The sequence below is a fragment of the Molothrus ater genome, chromosome 7, assembly GCF_012460135.2.
Source record: "Molothrus ater isolate BHLD 08-10-18 breed brown headed cowbird chromosome 7, BPBGC_Mater_1.1, whole genome shotgun sequence".
NCBI classification, from domain to species: Eukaryota; Metazoa; Chordata; class Aves; order Passeriformes; family Icteridae; genus Molothrus; species Molothrus ater.
In genome coordinates this window covers 14,539,549-14,559,809 of record NC_050484.2, presented here as the reverse complement: position 1 = coordinate 14,559,809, position 20,261 = coordinate 14,539,549, and the positions used below count along the sequence as shown (strand labels likewise).

Here is a 20,261-nt window from a genome sequence, read left to right as displayed (position 1 = left end):
ATGTAGAGGTCTCAATTTCATATCATAGCTGGTAAGCAGCTATGTATGCACCAATAATTGAATCCCACAACTTTACAATCTACCTTTTCCTGTCAACTAGGAACCTGGCCACCATCTCAACATGGTTCCTGCATCATGGTGGAACAACCATGTCACAATTTTTCGCCAACTGAACCACAATTTAGCATTTCAGTTTTGAATCATGCTTGTTTTGCTGCTTTGAAAATGAGGGTGGAAACTTCTTGAGTAGTAGAAATGCAGATTCACAGCTGCTGTTGATTGTTTTAACTCATTTGATGTCAGTAATTGGAAGGAAGATGAATAGCAGCTGAGAAGCTGTTTGACTCCTTTGCACGAAACAGCCACTGCTCCACATCAGTGTCATCCAGAGAAGCCCTCTGATGGCTCAAGAGATGAGGACTTAAAAAGATACACTGCTGACTGGCTGTCAGATCTTCCACTGTGCTGATCTCATTCCAGAAACTACACATCTGCATGTGGTCAGGATGACAAGATGTTTCACTCTGCATTGCCTCAGTTCCCTGCTCTGGTAGTTGCTCAGCATTTTGCAGAAGTGTGAAACTTTCCACATTTCCACTAACTTAATGGAAATGAAAGGGGGGGTATTTTCCCAAGAAATTTTAAATGCCGTGTTCTAAATTTCCATTAGGGAAATCTCACTGTTATTTCTAACGAGTATAATATTCGATAGTTGCAATCATACTGGATTTTATTCCAGATGCAGTAAGTAATCTTTGTAACTAAAATTTTCATTTACAAGTTTTTCTGTTCTTGTTTCTCAGATTCAAAATATCATTATACATAGGTTATCCATATACAGGGATTATTATGGCAACAGGGAAGCCCTGGTATTCAAAGGACTTTATTGAGGCAAGGTTTGCAGATACAAGTAAAGGCCTTGATTTCAGGATGAGCACAACTCAGTATGAGCTAAATCAAGAGTCAGCAACTGACTGCTGAAAACACACAGAAAATCTCCTCACTAAGATCAAGGGAGCCCTTGCAAGGTCTGCCAAATACCAGATCTCTTGCACAATCCTCATTTTCCTTTGTTCCTTTGCTGTCTGGAGGCATGGCTGCTAACTTTGTCAGCAACTGAAGAACTGAACAGGAATGTGAAAAAGTTACTCTAAAATGTAAAAAAAAAAAAAAAAAAAAGCGACGGGGTGCTGTTCTGACTACACCACACGTGAAAGGAAGGAGCCATCAGCAGCGAGCAGTCTTGCGCTACATGGGTAGGCCAGGCTCACTGTGCTCTGTTTCTGCGGCACTGGTTTCAGGAATCAAATACCCACACCGGGGGACAGCAGGCCATACCCCTTCAGCACAGGCACGGTGGGGAAGGCTTCAACACAGGAATACTGGGATTCTTCCTAAATCTAAAAGGAAAACTCAATCTTCTCCACACTTCCTTTCTCAGAACATAGTCCTGCGCTTGGGTGGAGCTGCCCACCCGCTGCTCGGCGGGAGATTTCAGGATAAGTTTCCAGTATCTCCTGCCCCTTTTGCCGGCCCGGCCGGCCAAGCGTGTCGAGGCGAAGCGAGGGGGACGCGGCCCTCTCTGCTCCGCCGGTGTCGGGATGGTCGCGTCCCACGGGGCCGTGCACTGCCCGGGGACACGGGGGCCACGTCCCTTCCGCAGCGTCCCCGTGGGCGCGGACGGGGCGGGGAGAAACCCGACCCCCGCCGCCCGGGCAGGGAGAGGGGCTGTGGCCGCGCGGGAGGAGGCGCCGGCGTGCCCGTGTGACTCCCCCATTCGCGGGGACACCCCCAGCCCGGGCCGCGGGGAGGGTGACCCAGGGCAGGGCGGGGCGCGGGGCTGCCCTGCCCTCTCCTCTCCTCTCGCTGAGCGGAGAGGCGGGAAGCCGGCTTCGGTGCATTGCCGGTCGGCCGGGGCCATGCGGAGCTGCGGGAGGGCGCGGAGCGCTGCGGGCTGGGCCGCCCCGCTGCTCCTGCTTTGGCTGTGCCTGCCGACGGCGCGGCCCTACAACCTGGACACGCAGCACGCGCTGCTCTTCCGCGGGGACAACGGGACCCTCTTCGGCTACTCGGTGCTCCTGCACCGCCACGGCCAGGAGCGATGGTGAGTGCCCGGCCCGGCCGCCCCCGCGGGAGCCCGTCGCGCCTTGCCCTGGCCGCGGCTCCTCACGCTGCCGTCTCTGCCCGCAGGCTGGTGGTGGGCGCGCCCCGGGCCAACTGGCCCGCCAACGAGTCGGTGGTCAAGCCCGGGGCCATATTCCGGTGCCGGATCGGGGGCAGCTCCAGCGGAGAGTGCGAGCAGCTCCAGCTGGGTGAGTCGGCGGCGGGCCGTGGGCGGGGAGACCCCGGCGGGGCGGCGGCCGGGGACGGACGGACGGACGGACGGACGGAGGGTGCCCGCTGCCCTGCGCGCACCGCGGCTCCGCTCCGCTGCCCTGCGGGGTGTGCTGGGCCCTTCCGCCGTAAACTGCAGAGTGCTCTGCCTCTCGCCAAAGGGCGAGATCAGCGCTAATGCCCGAGGACGTAACGGCGGCATCAAGAGAGATGACATGCACCAAAACTTGATTTGGGGAAGTTAGGTGTGACAGATGTCGTTCCCACAGCCGTTTCGCACCTTTCAGCCTCCGAGTCAGAAGCCCCGTGAGAGTTTCGGTGTGAGCCTGCTCTGCGGAGAGCTGCTGCAGCTTTCAGGGCAGTGGGTGAATGCAATAAGCTCAGGGATGGGAGGGTGGAAGTGTATGCCTAAATCATGTTTTCTCCTGCAAAGCCTTCTCTTCGTAGAAACCACCCTAAAGTAACTCTGAGCCACAGTTGTCTTGCTGATGGGTTCCCCCTGCTTGTAGATTTATTGGAGTTTCAGGCGAACAAAGTTATTTTTGACTGAATCGGTGTTTATGGGTCCTGCATTTAACTTTGCCTCTCTCTATCTCCACAGTCTCCATACTTAGGAGATGTAACTGGCTGAACTTACTCAACTTTCAAGCGTTTGATACTTGTTAAAAAGGGGAAGGCTTTGCACTGGGTTGCCATGAACACGTGTGAATTGCTTTGGGCTCTCTTCCTGTGCCATTTGCATACAGTTCTGTTGGCGCTATTCATATGCTATGGAGAGAATCTTCCCCAGCTTGTACTGTGCCACCCTCCGACCAAGAGTATCCCATCCGTTATGAGCACACCCCCCAGTAAGGGGAAGCGCGGGAAAAGGGCTATCAAAATATTTGAAAGCAATGGCACACCATGAACTGGTGGCTGTCAGGGCGGAGCTCCGTTTGGTTACAGCATTCTGTAACCAAAAAAACGCTAAAACAACTATTTCTCTACATGTCTGTGTGTAAAACTTAGAACTGACAGGTTCTATCCTTCTATCCTTGTTTTTTTCCTTTTTGTTACAAATCAATTTAAGAGTTTCATTTTGTAACTAGGCTACAAAAACCTAAGGTACTTCAGTAGTGTTTTACGTGCAGTCCTATAAGAAAAAAACAAGCAGTTGCTGCTAGAAAGAATGGAAATTAAATTTATACCAGCCTAAGTAGTATTTTGGGGTTTTGTTGAGTAATTTCATTCCAATACTATATCTGTTAAAAAGTTATACATTACAAAGACCTTTTTTTTTTTCTGACTGCCTGATTCTTATGAGGAGGCTTGCAAAAAGTCTAAGAGGTCAACTAAAGTGGTGAAGTAACATATGCTAAGAGTCAATAAATCCCTGTTCCTGGATTGGTGGTAAAAATAGTCCTTTACTGTGTGAGGGAAGAAAAGGAAGGGTTGAAAGTTTCAGGTTCTTTGAAAACTACAAACATCTGCAGTGCCTCTCAGTTTGCTCATTTAGCCAATGGAGAAACAAAATCTAAGTAAATAATATGATGGGGTTTTCTTCAATAGCTTAAGGGATTCTTAGTGAAATGGGGCAAAAGATATATGAAAAAGTTTATGTGCTTCCAAAGGCTCAGCTTAACATGGCCTCTATTCCCAGAATTGAAGGCTGCAGGTTACACAACATACTTTTTAAAATAATAGTTATACCACATTTTTGCAAACTAGGTTTTCATTACTGCAAAGATGACATCTTTGCACCACTAAGGTTTGTCTGTAGTATTTCTGAAGTTAAATAGAAGCTGAAAAGAAGTGCTGTATTGTAAAACAGGTCATTGAGGTCAATGAAGAAGCCAAAGGCAGCTGTGGAACATGGGATGTGAATGAAGTGGCATAGTATGTGAGGTCTGAGAAATATGCTGGGGAACTTGCAATTACAAAGCTGAACTTAATTATCTTTGTCTAACTCATTCAAGTTTGGGTTCTGATCTCATAGAATAGGGAATTTCCTTAGAAAAATGTGTGGCAATATATTGCACTGCTGAACAGGCATAATGAGAAATAAGTATTTCTGTCTTGCTCTTAAATAGTTGAATTTGCATTTTGTTCTGGTAAAAACATCTTTGAGGTGGTAAGTTTCTAATTATAAGTCATAAAAAAGTAGAGGTGATAACAGACAATAGAAATGGCTTTCCAAATGTTGGGCTTCTGTAATAAATGGATGTGAATTACTTGGAGACATAAATATGTTAAAATACTTTGTCACTCCTTTTCGCCAAAGTAACCTTGAAACTGCCATTACTAATTAATGAAGGATTCATGAACCATTAGGAAGCCTCTGATCATACAAAACTGCTGTTGTATTTTTATATGTCACAAGTCCCTATCTGCTTCCTCAATAGCAAAAGAGCTGCTGGGAGCAGTCTTATGCTACAGTCATCACAATATCTGGGATAACTCATCCAGACATACTTTAAAGAGTTCTAATGTTCTTCAAGATGTTGTGGGCCCTGAGCTGGTTTAAGAGCTGAAAAGAGCAATGAGATACACTAGGAAGGCTTCGTCTTCCTAGCCCTTCATTGACACTTTTAAATCTCTCTCTAAATGATGAATAGAAGAGTTTTCAGTCTCTTTTTGAGTTCTAGTACTTCTGTTTATGGTGTCAAGTGTTCTAAGCTGCAGATTTATTTGTATTTGGAGAATTTTTAAATAATGGCGTATGTTAGATGCGGAGGCTTGTAATCAAACTTCAAGTTTGTTTGGTTACAAAACTTCAAGTACAAAATACAGTACTTCAGGTTGAAGCACACTGTGTCCATCTTCTAGTCTTGAGTTTCAATTCCTTGCCCACATCAGTTTGGGGTAGTCACAGATTATTGCAGAGGAATTTACACGAAGTTTTTTATACATTTTGACCTATTGAATTTTGAACAGATAAAATGTTACAGAAATTCTTCAATAGCACTGCTGTCAAATTTGAAACAGTGATTGACTGGCTAAAGTATATAGGAAATAATTTGTGCAATTTGCCATCTAGTCTAAAGAAAAAATTAGTTTTAGCTACAAATGAATGCAGTAAATTCAGTGCATGCTGTTTAACGTAAGGCCAGAAAGCTCTGCCTGCAGTTTCAGTCTTGCTCCCTTCCTTTAAGTCTCTGCTACAATTAACCTGTGAACAAATTGCCCTCTAGCTCCCCCAGCTGAATCATTACAATGGAAAAGTGAACAGTTAATGGTTTTCCCCAAAGGCAGAGCTGTGTCTGTTCAACTTTGATTTCAGTAAGTTTGAGTTTTGGTAGCATGTTTTTTTTATGTTGCTTGCAGTGCTCGTACCTTGCAAGTGGCCTCTTTCAAATAGCCATACTATTCCAAGGAACAGGGGATCTTCTGGGCCTAGGTCTGTTACAGAAAGATGGAAATGGGTCTCATTTAAATGTTTTGGGTTGGAGTCATTTGGGGGACGTAAGAGGGATAAAACCCATCAGATCTGTGAAAACAGAAAGTACTTCCTGGATGAGTAAAACTAGACTCTGAGGCCCTGACACATAGGAGCATGATATCAGAAGGCTTATTGCCCTTGCAGCAGACTTCATTGTTTTCATCAGTTAGCAAAAGGACCAGAGGAGGTGTGGGAGGATAAAGTGGGTGATGAGGCTGTTGGGCATGGAAAGCACTGGAGCAAGTTATATAAAACTGGTTTCTCAGATGACATTGCAAACATCTGTATTATGATCCTTGAGGCCAAAACCAGAAGTGGCTTTTTAAGTTATGACCATATTTGTGTGCAGTTGCATTGTTTCTGTGGATGTGTTCAGAGGGGATGATAGCAGAAGTGTATCTTCCAGCTGTGTAATGTACACAGGCATGGGCAATTACTTATTTCTCAGTGACTTTATGACAGCACGTGCTCCTTTTCCCTGAGGCAACCAAGCTGCCATGTCCTCTTGAGCTTATGCAGTGCTGCTGTGTTGCTTATGCAGAATACTGCATTTTCTCATTTGATAAAGCTTTCATAATGTCATACCCTGAGCAGGGACTCATCAGGGTGTCTGGGATGTCAAGTTCTTGCTTCTCTCTCCCACGAAAGTCTGTAATTTCAAGATGGTTGAATACTTACCAGTCAGAGAAAGAGAGGAAACATAAGGCAGCATGTCAGCAGAGGGCCAAAATAATCCTGAATCAACATATACTGGAGCAAAGGAAAAGGGGAATGAAATCCAGTGAGTGTCAAAGAATGGTGGTGCTTTTTCTTGTTACAAACCTCTGAAAGAGCCACAGGAAGGAAGCACTGAGACAGGCTGAACTTACTCATCTCTCACATCATCATTGTCTGGTTTTATTTGATTTAGTGATAAAAAGTCTCAGTCTCTTGGGGTCTAAATTTATTGCCTTGGTCTTCTCTACTTCTCCCATTTCCTGTAAGTCTACATAAAAGCAAGTCCCAGGTAAGTCATTGTTAGAAGAGGAGGGAACTCATTGCTAGAAAGGAATTACCAGAAGTGCCTTGTGCAGTTTAAAGGAGGACTAATTTTTACACATGGGAGTGTAATGGAGTTTTCTTTTCTGAGGATATTTCAATCAGATAAATGTGCTTTATAATTCATGTAAACCATGGAAATGTCTCCCTTAGGAAGTGAGAAGTTTTCCATTGCATAATTCAGTTCCAAAACTAAATTCCACACTTGATTCTGAAAAGCAGTATATATTCAGCACATGGAAGTGTCATCTCTGACATTAGCCAAGAGGATAATCTATGTATTCATTTAAACTCTCTAATGCATTGGACAGTAATAAATGCCAGTTCTGCTCTCAGCACAGGTGTTTTCTTTGGTGGGTTAATTTTTGCAGGCTTTTTGGTGGGGTGAGGGGTGGGAAGGTGTGGGGTGTGATTTATGGGGCTTTTTTCTGTGCAAACAATGTCCCATCAGCATTAGTACTCTGTGGTCTGTACTGACATCTTCTTCTGGGTAACTAAACTAACCCTTAAACCTCAAACATTTTGGGTTCACCTGTAGTTGTATTCAATCTGAGAAAGTTTTTAAAATTATGCAAAAGAATTTGTTCAAATGACCTAATGTGTTTCCTTATTTTATAAGAAGTTTTTTTCATAAACTGTCATGCTGATGCATAGAAAATACTGATTCAACAATTTGATTAATGCTTATCAATAAAAACATCTTAACAATTAAATACTTCCTTTATATAACTTAGAATAAATGTGTAGCTTCTCCTTACTGTGGGGATCACTACTGCTTTCCAGAAGAAAGCTAATGTTTGCTAACTTGGCAATACTGTGGCCTTTTGAGCTGTGGGGTAGAGTTAGAAGACATTTCAGTGTGTTTTCTCAAGGTTTTAAAAAATTAACTCTACTTAAGAACTAACACTAAGAGCTGCTAGTGAATAATTGCAACAATAAAGTGAAAGAAGCATGCAGGATGTGCATAGGTAATGATGTGCCATCCCCAACAGAGGTGGCAGTACAACCTTTAATTGATACCCATTTGCAGTAGAGATTGTTTTAAGGTGCTACCAATAGACACACAGTTGGAGGGATGTCTGCTTTAGCCTAGAGTTTAGGTGGCACTCACAGGTACTACTTGTGTTTCTTGCAAGCATTTAGGCTGGAGAGCACTTACAGGGACAGCCCTTCACCAGAATTGAATGTAATGTCACTTTCTATCTGAGTAATGATGGAGAAGGCACCCTCACTGCCAGCCTATCACATTCAGAGCCAGGATGTTCCTTTTGGCTACCCACAATCATAACTTTGCTCGAGAAGAAAGTAAAAAGTCTGTGTGACCTGTGTAAGACAGAGGTCAGAGCCACCATACCCAAATTGCTGCACTGTCCCCCCAGAGTTCTTGGATTCTCCTGTTACCCATTGATTGTTCTTCCCATTACCTGTTACACATTGTTCTTCACCTTGTCCCTCTGTTCAGAGCCCTGGTCTTTGTCTCCTAGGCCATCTCAGTCGTGTTAACTGTAGGAAGACGTGTGTGGAAGAGCAGGATAATCAGTGGCTGGGTGTCAGCTTGTCGAGGCAACCGAAGGAGGGCGGATCTATCGTTGTATGTATTAACCACTGGGCCTGTTTGTCAGACTGCAGCAAACTTTCTTGGGCTTCCATGTCAAATGCTGTGTTTGTTTTATATCCATAGGCTTGTGGACATAGATGGAAAAATGTGTTTTACGTCAAAACTGAGCACAAACTGCCACATGGCATTTGTTTTACCATCCCTCCTGATTTTCAACCTAAGCTGAGCGACAGCATATGCCCATGCTGTATAGGTAAGCAAAAGGCTTGAGTCCTTTCGTAGGGAAGGGTGAAATACACAATTGAATGGTGCAGAGTTTGTGAAAAGCCTGTGTTGTTCTGAGTAGGTGTTCTGTAGCCAAAGGCTTGGAGGCTGAGTGCTGATGATATGAGCCCAGTTTGTGATGTACAGATGTTTATCACTTCAAAGAAAACCTGATTTCAAAAGGCAAAAAAATAATTGGAACAACGCAGAGTAGTTTTTTCCCAGACTGCATTGCTGAAGCATGTGTGCTTCTCAAAACCAGGCCAGTAGAGGACATCCTTCCTTCCTTTACTCTTGTCATTGCTCTGGAGAGTCACACAGCAGAGCAGCGGAAATACCTGCTAGTGATTGTTACCACCTGCTCCTTAGCCTTTGATCCAAGGGTGCTGCAGTGCCTGTCACAGTGCATGTCCTTGTCCCTTACTTGCCTTCTGCCAAGGCTGCTGCTGTGGCATGAGACCTTCAGGGGTTCTTCCTCGGAGAACTTCAGGAGCAGAATAAGAGGCAAGACCAGAATCTACCAAATGATTCCATCCATGCTTTGCCATTCTTATCTACCACCCACCCAGGAGAACAATAATGTGCCCTGTGCCTTGCCAATGCAAGGATCAGCTGACAATCTGATCTTTCTGTGCAGACAGAGTAATGCCATCAAATGTCTCACTGCTGGCTTTGGAGACTCTTACAAGGCGTAGTGAAATCATGTGGTTTTTGTCTTTGGAGACTTTAAGTGTACAAATCTGCGTATGGAATGAAGGGAACCCTGATGGCAGGCAGTCAGCAAAAAATTGCAGGAAAGCAGAGCTGGGACAGTGTTGGATTGCTAGGATGAAAGCAGGATGTCTGAGACTGCCATAACACAAACCCCTCATGGCACCAGTGGAGCGCAGGGCAAGTTCAATCAAGCCTGTCAGAGTATGCCTGAAGTACAGAGTGGAAGAGTGTCCAGATGTGGTGATTTGTCTGTTTCATTCATGGAACAATTTTGAAAGTATAGCCTTTAAAGTCACAATATTTCAAAGGCAGGTGTGATCAAGTGATACACAGTGTTTTAAGTTTGTTACAATAGTATATTGCACCTAAAGGCTATCTAGTAGAAACCAGTGTTTTTAGTTTTATTGCAGAACTGAAAACCAACTTTTTGGGCAGGTGTTTGTTTGTTTGTTTTTTCATAAGTTCTCTGAACTTCTCTTGAAAGCCTGGTGACAAAACTCTGGAAGTATGTGCTTCTCATCCTTTTTAATATTTCTTGCCCATTCCCAGCTCATGCACGAAAGTATGGAGAAAACCATGCGTCATGTCAGGCTGGAATATCTAGTTTTTACATTGAGGTGTGTATTAAAGATACCAGAAGTCTCTCTGTTTATATACTTTTATGTATAATATCTAAAAGGGGATGTGTAAATGCAAACATCAATGCTGTATTTTATTGCGGGAGGGAAAAATCACTTTTGAATTCATTTTTAATTAAATCTTGCTATAACTTGCATGATAATTCCCAAGTAAGGCTTTAATTTTTATTCCCAAGAATACTTTTACACCTTACTAAATCCAACGTTATTGTTCATCGGGAAAAAGGGCATGGATATAGCAGAGGATGAAATTTTATTATTCTCTTTAATATGTTTGATGTAACAGTTATAATGCTTGCCTTCTTGCTTTACAGAGTAATACTCTTTATTATTTAATCTCCATTCCACCCTAAGATTGTAATTTCTGAAAAACTCATTTGAGAAGAGAATATCCTGAATTGCTGTATTTTGTTGTTACAGTTTAAAGCTTTTAAAAATGGTATTTTTACAAAGTCTGGAAAATATTATCTGTAATTTAGTAGTAAACCCCAGTGCTGAGCCAGATGCATCTCCAGTAGCATTTCATAGAATTCACAGGAGATCTAAACAAGATCATTTTACTTGTTTTGCTTATTTTCATGAATATTTCAGTGTGAATAACATGGCTTTGTTTTACTTTTCTTTTAGGACTTAATTATAATGGGAGCCCCTGGATCATTCTATTGGACTGGTTCTGTGTTTGTATACAACAAAACTGCAAAGAAAATCCACTCTTACACAGATTCCCATAACCAAGTGAAATTTGGCAGTTATCTAGGTACTTAAAGGATTTAACACTTTACTAAAATATAAGCTAAATAGCTGCTCTTGGAGGGAGTGCACAGTGTTTTTGAGTGTTTTCACTATTAAAACCAGAAGCAGTTCTAAAGATGATTTCTGATTTTGTTAAATATTATTCAATTATAAGTCCTCCTCTCTGTTCTTTTTATGAGGAAACTTCTCAGACAGTGGATTTCTATTATTATCATCTCACCATTGACTTTTAACCATTTCTTGATTTAGAAGTTAGGGATGCTTCTGATTAGCAGTGGTTGTCATTTCACTCAAGTCTGCAATGCTGCCAAGAGCTTTCACAGAAAAAGACAGTGGTTTCACATATAACAGAAATATGAAAAGATTTTTACAGTGAAAGCTTCAGGGAAGTTTTAATTGTATTGTCAATAAGGGGAAGTATGCTGTGACCTTTAGAAACAAACTTTCCTCCAATGTTGGCTATTTTTTCTTTTTTATTCCAAACATATTTTAGTCTGGATATGTGAGGAGGCAAACCTCATTTATGAATATCTGTAACCAAGGCCATGAAGTTCTACTCATGTACCTATATCCAAGTTACTACCTGAATTTAGTGCTACAGTTTGTAAAGGTTTATGCCAAAAAAACTGCAGCAGCTTCAGAGTTCTCACTACACTGAGAAAAGCTCATCTGTCCTTCCTGAATTCCTAAGCAAGAATATTTTTGCTTGTGACCATTGGGTTTTGCATTTTCCCATTCAAAGTTCCGGTTCACGTGGATGAACATTTCCTGTTTGTGATTCCACTCATCTGACAATAGGAAGTTGGCATATGTTATGAAATAGCTATTGTGAAACACAGTGAACTAAGACTTCAGAATTCAGTTCTGGGCCTGCAAAGGCCACAGTGACTCTGGGAAAGTCAAGCAGAAGAGAGAGAGAGGCTGGTAAAGGGGGATCAGAAATGCAGAAATCCCTAAGATCAACCAGTAGAACTTCTAACCTTTCACAGGACAAAAGAAGAGCTTCAGAGAGTGGAAAGCTCCAGTTTTCCAATAGTAATCAGCAGAAAAAGTACTGCACTTCTCTAGGGAAAAAAGTTCATTCCAGATTTCTGCTTCTACAAGTATAAGAATGAGAATTTCTGTAATGAATGAGTCAGATCATTGACAGCCAGAAGCCAGATCCAGGCAAATGGGTAAAAACCTGCATAAGGACTGTGTTGAGGAGAGGTTAGGGAAGGCCTTTCCACACATATGTGATCTCTCTTAGTTGCCTTGGCCATCCAGGGCCTGAAATCAGCTGGTATTTGCTTCACTCTATTTAACTGATGCGTGTTGGCTTAGCAGAGAATTTGTCTTCTGAACTTGCCTTTCTACAGGAAGGTGAAGAAGGACACTATTAACTTATCTGTATGTCTGTACAGTAGCAGCTGTGATAAACCTGGAATTTTTCCAGTTTCATGCTACTTTAACCTCTGCTCCTTTCCCTCATAATGGGGTTGAAACCCCATAGTGTGGTTGAAGGATTTAAAGGTACCTTCCTTCCCTCCCTCAGCATCTGTGCCATCTTATAATTATTGAAGACAAAAATCTGTTCAGGGTTGATTCTGTTACCAAATTATTTTTTAGAAGTCTGAGGTTTTTGCTCCCTTAAGTAATGAATGAAATTATCCCTACCAAGTGGTGGAAGTATATTGTGACCAGAGTGTAATTCAAGCATGTGAGTAGATACCATTATCTACTTACTCTGTTCTTCCACTGGTAGGGACCAAGACATTGGCATCTTTATGTTTTTCATTAAACTGTTAAAGAATAATAATTAAGAAACTAGAGACTACAGGATGTGCAGTAGTATTGTAGCATTTTCCATAAGTTGGAAGAAACAAGGGTGTTTGTGTACCAGACAACTGAAAGAAGGAAGGAAATTAGATATTTGTAATACATAACACTAGGTAATATTTTCTTGACTACTTGAGAGTCTCTTGGAGAGTAGTAGCTGACTTCTATAAAAGGAATTTTCAAAGTTATTCAGCCTTTCAAATCAGCTGGTCCTGATGAAAAAGTAACCTTAGGCACTTAAACTGCCTTAAAGAAATCATAAAGTAGAAGACAGTTCCTTTTAGAAATCTGAGAAGGGCGAGTAACATTTCAGAAAAGTGAAAAACTGTAGTGATGGTAAAAAGGACAAAACTATGGAGTTGGAAAAAAATTCCGTTTCTCTATGCCTTTAAAGGATCAGTTATGTGATTTCCCCTTCCCCTGCCAAACATTTTAATACCATTAAAAAAAAAAATGAGAACTATGTGATTACTGTAATTCTTGTGAATGTTTGGCTTTTTGCTCTGTTCATCTCTTTTAGCTTAAAATATGAAAAGAAAAATGTGGCTTAATGAAAACTTTAATTCTAGGCAGTTATGTTCACTGACAAAAGATTCAAAGCTTGTTCTCATCTATCTAAGATGATTTTTCCATTTCCTCTGCATGCTGTGAACATCAGCAGTCATTCAGTAAATGCGAGAGTAGTGGAATATGTTATCTGTCTTGTATTCTGAGCTGTAATGTACTCTGGAAAGAGTAAGGATGACTTGTGCAGCTACAGGTTAAGGTGTTAGCCTTTGTTTTGCAGTTCTGTGTCTGGATGTCTGCACCAAAATATGGTCCTGTTTATAATCTCTCTCCACATACAGAAATGCTTTGTAATGTAGATTTATTTACTAAAGCTGATGTAATGGTTTTTTACTGCATAATAAGGCTTTTGCAATTTGTTCCTGACATTTTCATGTGTGTGTTCGTGGTGCTCTGTGTGTGTATGTGCACATAGAAGTAGCACTACATTTAATTTTTCTTAAATCCAGTTATAATAGTCAAATAGTAACAATTGAATCTATTATTTCCACATTCCAGTGCATCTACTTGGATAATTTTTATTTGTATTAATAGTGTGGACTCACTGAACAATTGCAGAATATGCATTTGCAGAAGGTGTTTGCAATTTATTTTATTGTCTTTTGAAGTATGGCAGATAATTGAGTTCTTGGGAAGAAATGAGTGTTTCTGACACTTTTTCCTGCTTGATGGAACTTACTGTCTGTAGTGACCTTTTACTTATACTTCAAAAACTTTGTTTTGTTTTCATTGCTGATTTGCATGAGGTCTGAATGTCAGAGTCACGATAATTTATGGTGTTGACAGCTTTTATAAGATATGCTCCCATTCTTTCTTTGTTACATAGCATTCCCAGTATTGAATAGTGCATTTCTGATTTGCAGGATATTCTGTTGGAGCTGGACATTTTCTGACACCATCCAGTATAGAAATAATTGGAGGGGCTCCCCAACAGGAGCAGATTGGTAAAGTAAGGAATTGTCTATAATATTGGCTTAATGATTATAACCCCAAAAATACCATGATCTTTCAATTTAGATTAATATATTAAAGACAAGTATCAGATGTGACTTTTCATGGGGGAAAAGTTGAATAAGGAATTAGGGTAGGCAGTCTGGATAACATTGATGTGAACTATGGTGTTGAAGAAGGTGCAGGTAGGAAACAGGAGATAGCTGTAATTTGTGATACTAAGCATTGCTTTGCTGATTCTTTAGCACATGCTGTAGAGAAAGCACTGGGAAGTGTTCCAGATTACAGTTTGCTGAATTCTGCTTGTGTTTTCTTTTCCTTTTAGGCATATATTTTTAGCATTGAGAAGCAATTCGATATTCTCTTTGAACTAAAGGGTAAAAAGGTAAATCTATCCTATTACTTTTCTGCACCTCATAACTTCTAGCACATCTTCATCAAAATGCAAAAATAATAATGATTTCTTGTCTGCACACAGCTTGGTTCTTACTTTGGAGCTGCAGTTTGTGCTGTGGACCTGAATTCAGATGGCTTCTCAGACTTACTGGTTGGTGCTCCAATGCAAAGTACCATTAGAGAAGAGGGAAGAGTTTATGTCTATATTAATTCAGGTTCTGTAAGTATTTTCTCTTAAAAACACATGGCAACAGAGCTGTTCTGGTTTAACAGGATAAGAGGAAGAGTTTTCCTCTCTTCTAATCCCATATTTCCTGATATGGAAAAAGCAGCATTAGGGCTGTGATGGCTGCCCCAGCAGGAGTGCACAGCACACCCCCAAAGGCTGCAGTGTCAGCTGTAGCACAGTTACTCCCACCAGTGCTGGAGCTGCACACAGACTGGGTTCGTTTCCTAGGAGCTGTAGGTGGTGGCAGCCTGCCCCTGCAGCCTCTTTCCAAGCTCTCCTCCACTGCTGTGCTTCCCACTGAACTGCCAGCTGAAGAGAAACTCACCAAGCCCTTCAGAAACAAACAAGGACTGAAACATTTGCATGCAGTTACTGGTACCAGTCAGGAAAGAGACTGGTATTCCTCAGTTTTGCAATTTACATGACTGAACAGATCATGACTTACAATAGGCTTCTTTTTATTCTTTCTAAGGCTCAGAAGTGGAAGTGTAGTCACTTTACTGTTCTTACACTAAATACCATAAAATGTATTTGAAAATGCTTGCTTCTACATCAAGAAGTTTGGTGGGGTCATATATTGGTATCCAAGGCAGTTTTAACATTTTGAGTAATATTCCATTAATGTGCCATTGACTGTTTTCCTTCAGGAAGCAAAGATGGTAGAGCTGAACATAGAGCTCAGCGGGAGTGACTTGTATGCAGCAAGGTTTGGAGAGTCCATAGCCAATCTAGGAGACATAGACAATGATGGCTTTGAAGGTAAGAATACAAAAAAAAACCTGCTGGGTTTAATTCTCTCTGATCAGTGGAATGTCATGATAAACAGGAGGATTATGGAAGTCTGAGAATTCTTTTGGTTTGTGACTTGACTTTTCTTTTCTGACTTAAAAAACAGCTGCTTCACAGTCATTGATGTTTAATACCAAGGCACTAGGTTCTGTCTAAGAAAGAGCATGAGCATAAAGTGATAGCATAATCTGTAACTTTTGTAACTCAAATGGAATCTCTAATCCTGTGTTAAATACCTGAGACGAAGGTTGGGGAATAATTTGACAATTCTGTAACAATCATAAACAAAAAAAATGAGTCAAAATCTGCTTATTTTATACTCACCAGTAAATACTAAATACATGGGGATATTGAAATTAACCTTCGCGTTGGGAGATTGCTATGGAAATACTGAAATAAAAAGTGGATGTAATATGGAGAGTGACAGTAAGAAAAAAAATTGTAAGAAAAAGGCTGGAAGCAAAATATAAAGAGAAACTGGTAATATAAACGTTTTTCTGTAGCAATTAAAAAGCACAGCAGAGCCAACTCCTTCAATGATCTAAATCATCAGTATCAGCCCTGTAAAGATAATGGTGTAGGTGGTGGTGTAGAATCTGACCTCAAGAATGTGTGTGTAATTTTAACAGGCACAACTTGACTGTCCCATTTTCATCTCACTAGTAGAAAGATGTATAATGTGCTTTATGTGGTTTAGTCACCACAGTATGGACTCAGTCAATGTGGATTCAATCAGAGAATTGCTCTGTAAAACCAAACAGTCAAAGGCTTGGGCTTCATATGATTTTTGGTTCAGTGCAGCATAAATTATTTCTGATTAGCAGTGAGTTCAGTTTTTTCTTATTTGTAAATGCAAGTTCCCAGTTATTAACAGTGACTCTCAAGATGGTGTACATAATCTCCCCATCCCTCCCTCCACTGCTTGGTTAACAGCCTCTGGCTATTTGAACCATGGGAGTTTTTGGTAAGGGCTGTTGAGGGTGGATTGGTGAGTAGGTACGTTCATTCAGTTTGTTATGAGTTGCCACATCCCTCTGGGATTAGGTCATCTAGGCATAAAACATATCCCTTTGTACCAACATATCCCTTTGTACCTTCATTTCCTTGTTAAATGCCTTTCCAAGCTTATCATTAACTGTTATGGACACTTCATAGAAAAATAAATGGTTTATTTTGGGCACTATAATAAGAGTACTTGTGTTTCAGTGACTTAATCCATGTGGGAAGAGCAGGAAAATCATCACTGTTCCATAAATATAACGCTTGTTTTCTCCTCTTTTTTTAAAGATCATGATAATTTTGCCTTCTTTCATGGTAACCTTTTAAGCTCTTAAGGGTCAAAATTAGTATTGCTAGAAATAGACTTTGACAAAATGGCAGTATTTGATTGTTGCTTTTCACACACAGTAATTAAGGCAGAATCAGACTACTGAGCTGGTCTGTATTGTTTCTGATTGCTTTATATCTGTGTTCAACACTGCCTTTGAATTCAGGCAAGTAAATCTGGTGTGGCATTACATGCATCAAGATTTGCATTTCTTCAACTGTTCAGTAGTCATATTTCCTAGTCCATGATCATTGCTGAATTGTTTTTCCAGATGTGGCAATTGGGGCTCCACATGAAGATAATCTAAAAGGGGCTATTTATATATACAATGGCAGGAAAGATGGAATAACACCATCATTTTCACAGGTATGCTTTTTCAATGCAAAATACCCAATCCAGAAAAACCCCAAGTTTAAATCTGAGAGGGTTTTCCCTTCATTTGACAGTCTGACCATCTGAAGTACATTAAAAGACTTCAGAAAATTTTTACATGATCTGTGATTTCCAGTCGTAATATAATCTGTAAGAGAGAAAAAATTGTTTTGGGAGCTTTAAAAAAGATTTATGGGATTTAAGTTCATCAGGATTTTTCTGCAAACATTTTTTGTTGGAAATTGTAACTCAGAGATTAGCTTTCCAAGAATAATTTTCTCTTGTACATTTTCTCCTCAGAGAATACAAGGAAAAGAAATCAGTAATTCTTTGAGCATGTTTGGACAATCCATATCAAGTGGCATTGATGTAGATAACAATGGTTATCAAGGTAAATTAAGCAATTTTGTTTACTTTTAATTTTTAAAAGAATAGAAATTCATAGGGAACAACCCTACTGTGCTACTTGATACTTTTAACTGAAGCAGAATCTATTATTGAGATGACATGTCACATCTCATATTTTGGGAAGAAAAAACAAGAGGTAAAGCTGAGGCCAGGCAGTCAGGTTTCACGGTCACCTAACTATTATTTAAGGACTGAGAACAATGTAATAGTGAGATCATAGTGCACAAGGGGAAGAGAAATGTGATTTATATTTTTAAAGCAGACATCTCATTTACAAATGTCACAATGAGCTGCTTTGGGCACTGGAAGCATGTTTGTTGTCCAGACTAGTGTGCTAACCTGAATATATTGCTGGCCTTCCCAGAGTCTGGATTCTGACAAGAGTCATGGACTCCTTGACTCTCGGTCTGAGTGAACAATACTTTACCCTCACTTAGGGCTCATGGCATTGAGCTAAGGCCATTGTGGAGTTCTTGTGGCCATGACAAAGTAGTGCTAACTTGGTGCCAAGTATATATTAATTGCTTTATACATATCATCAAAACATTCTGACATTTTGCAGATAAGTGTTAGGTCAGGTCAGGTATGTCTGTCCTGCTCTTGGGGACGGAAAAGCACAAAGTTGCCATGTTTTGTGTTGTGGCTCTGTCCACAGAAATGTTATCCAAGTAAATTTGTAATGCTGGCCTAAAGGTCAGGTTACAAGTAGTCTGCCCACAGGCTGGCTGTTGGTTACTAATCTGGCAATAACACCCTCAGGCACTTATATCATTTAGTCATCTGACAATTCACTTTTGCTGCCTCATTTGGGAGGTATATAAACTGCCTATATTTCTTTCCTTCTTGCATGAATAGAGTTCAGTTAATTTGGAATAAAGGAAATACTTTTATCTCTATGTATAATTTCATACATGTTATAGACATAAACAAATCAGTTACCTATATAAAAAACAGTTTGTATGTGCATGTATAGCAATATTGAATATCTGGATGGAGAAGAAGGCAAGTATCTCCTACCTAGCTGAGTTGTCCTTCAGTATCAACCACTTAAACGTTGAATAGAAATCAAATCATCACATATCAATATCTGGAAGTCCAGCAAATTAGCATGCAGCATTTAGGACAGTGCAGAAGTATTGAGCCGTCCTTGAATACTGGTATATCCCTTCTAGTAAATAAAGGACAAATGGTGTCTTAATATTCACCAGAAAGTGAATATACTATAAAATGCTTGTGCCTAGGAAGTAATTCCTGTTGACAAATTATGGTTATTGATACATTCTTTTTGTGCAGATGTGGCAGTTGGTGCATTTTTCTCTGATTCTGCTGTGGTGTTGAGGTGAGATTGATATGTGTCAGTACTTTTGAAGACTGAATTTAACTGTATTTTTTTAGTGGAATTTATTGAAACTCAGTAGTTAATTTAACGTCATTATATTCTTGATATCTTCAACTTCACTCATTAGGCTCTAGAAGTCTCTACAAATGAAACATTTAAGTAAACACGTTGAAAAAAATGAAAATATCATTCTGTGACTTTTTGAGGTAAAAATAATTTGCATACAACTATTTGAAACTATCTGAAAAACGCAGATAACTTTAAAATTATAATTCTAAAATATAAAAATAGGTTGTCAGGGATGATTAGTTTTTCAGACATTCTGTAAGCTATATCTAAACATTATTTGTGTTCTATATCTGTTCTATTCTTAGAACAAAACCAGTGATAATTGTTGAAGCTTCTTTGAAGCATTCTAATTCAATAAATCGAACTAATTTGGACTGCATGGAAAATGAGCAGCCTGCCACCTGTATGAATTTGAAGATATGCTTTTCCTATAGAGGACGGGAGGTACCTGGTTATATTGGTAAGCTACTGGAAAAATAATCCCCTATCTGTACTGATTTCAAATGCACCTATTTACAGAATAATGCTGCTGGTATTCAATAGACCATTAATCTGATTTCAGTATAAAATGAAAAGCTGAAAGCATGGATACCTTTTTTATATCATGATTACCCTATAACATCAGGCCATTACACTTCTGTTCAATCTGGAATAAGAGCACATCCCTGCTAGAACTGCTGGAGTTACTTGGAGAGACAGCAGCATTAAAAGGGTGATATTTAGATGTCCTCTAACAGCAGTCTTCTCAGGCATGGACCAAACCAGATGGGACTGCTGGAGGATGCTGCCTTCCACTTAGCAACAGAGAGAAAGCATTGCTTCCCAAACCAGCTCAAGCAGCTGATCATATTGTGGGGCATTTTGTGAAAGAAAAGGAGTCCCACCAAAATTACTGAAAAATAAATCTTGTATTGTGTTTTATATAATGCATATTTTGCTTTTGGCAAAAAACTGGTATTGCTAGAAGTGGTGTCTTTCAGAGGGAATATTCATGGTGAATTAATTTAACATAATTTACTGTCTAAATTTGCCTGTATTGCCTGAGTGCTTTTAACCTACTTGTCATGTGCTATTTGTAAACTGCAAACAGCCCTGCAAGTACATGGTATATAAAATTAAATTGCTCAACTCTTCTGGGTGAGAACAGACAATAACCTTAGGGAGCATGTTACAGAGAACACATACAGTGATGAACTGTAAAGTTATGTGTCTTTTGATCTTTATCAGATCTTTTGAAACTGATACTCATTTTGAAAGATGAGCAGTCAGACTGGGTCAC

General features: G+C 40.3%; 1 protein-coding gene across 1 annotated transcript in view; it reads left to right on the top strand.

Moving 5' to 3' along the window:
• The first annotated feature begins 1,919 nt into the window (after nt 1–1,919).
• ITGA4 (integrin subunit alpha 4) overlaps nt 1,920–20,261 on the top strand; it is a 34,674-nt gene continuing 16,332 nt past the window's right edge. Inside the window, exons 1-14 of the mRNA XM_036386927.1 lie at nt 1,920–2,104; nt 2,191–2,312; nt 8,275–8,381; nt 8,472–8,601; nt 9,876–9,943; nt 10,592–10,721; nt 13,966–14,051; nt 14,379–14,438; nt 14,532–14,669; nt 15,326–15,437; nt 17,066–17,160; nt 17,467–17,557; nt 18,868–18,913; nt 19,288–19,442. Of these exons, the coding sequence (XP_036242820.1) occupies nt 1,920–2,104; nt 2,191–2,312; nt 8,275–8,381; nt 8,472–8,601; nt 9,876–9,943; nt 10,592–10,721; nt 13,966–14,051; nt 14,379–14,438; nt 14,532–14,669; nt 15,326–15,437; nt 17,066–17,160; nt 17,467–17,557; nt 18,868–18,913; nt 19,288–19,442 (1,525 nt within the window). The remainder of the gene's footprint in view (nt 2,105–2,190; nt 2,313–8,274; nt 8,382–8,471; nt 8,602–9,875; nt 9,944–10,591; nt 10,722–13,965; nt 14,052–14,378; nt 14,439–14,531; nt 14,670–15,325; nt 15,438–17,065; nt 17,161–17,466; nt 17,558–18,867; nt 18,914–19,287; nt 19,443–20,261) is intronic.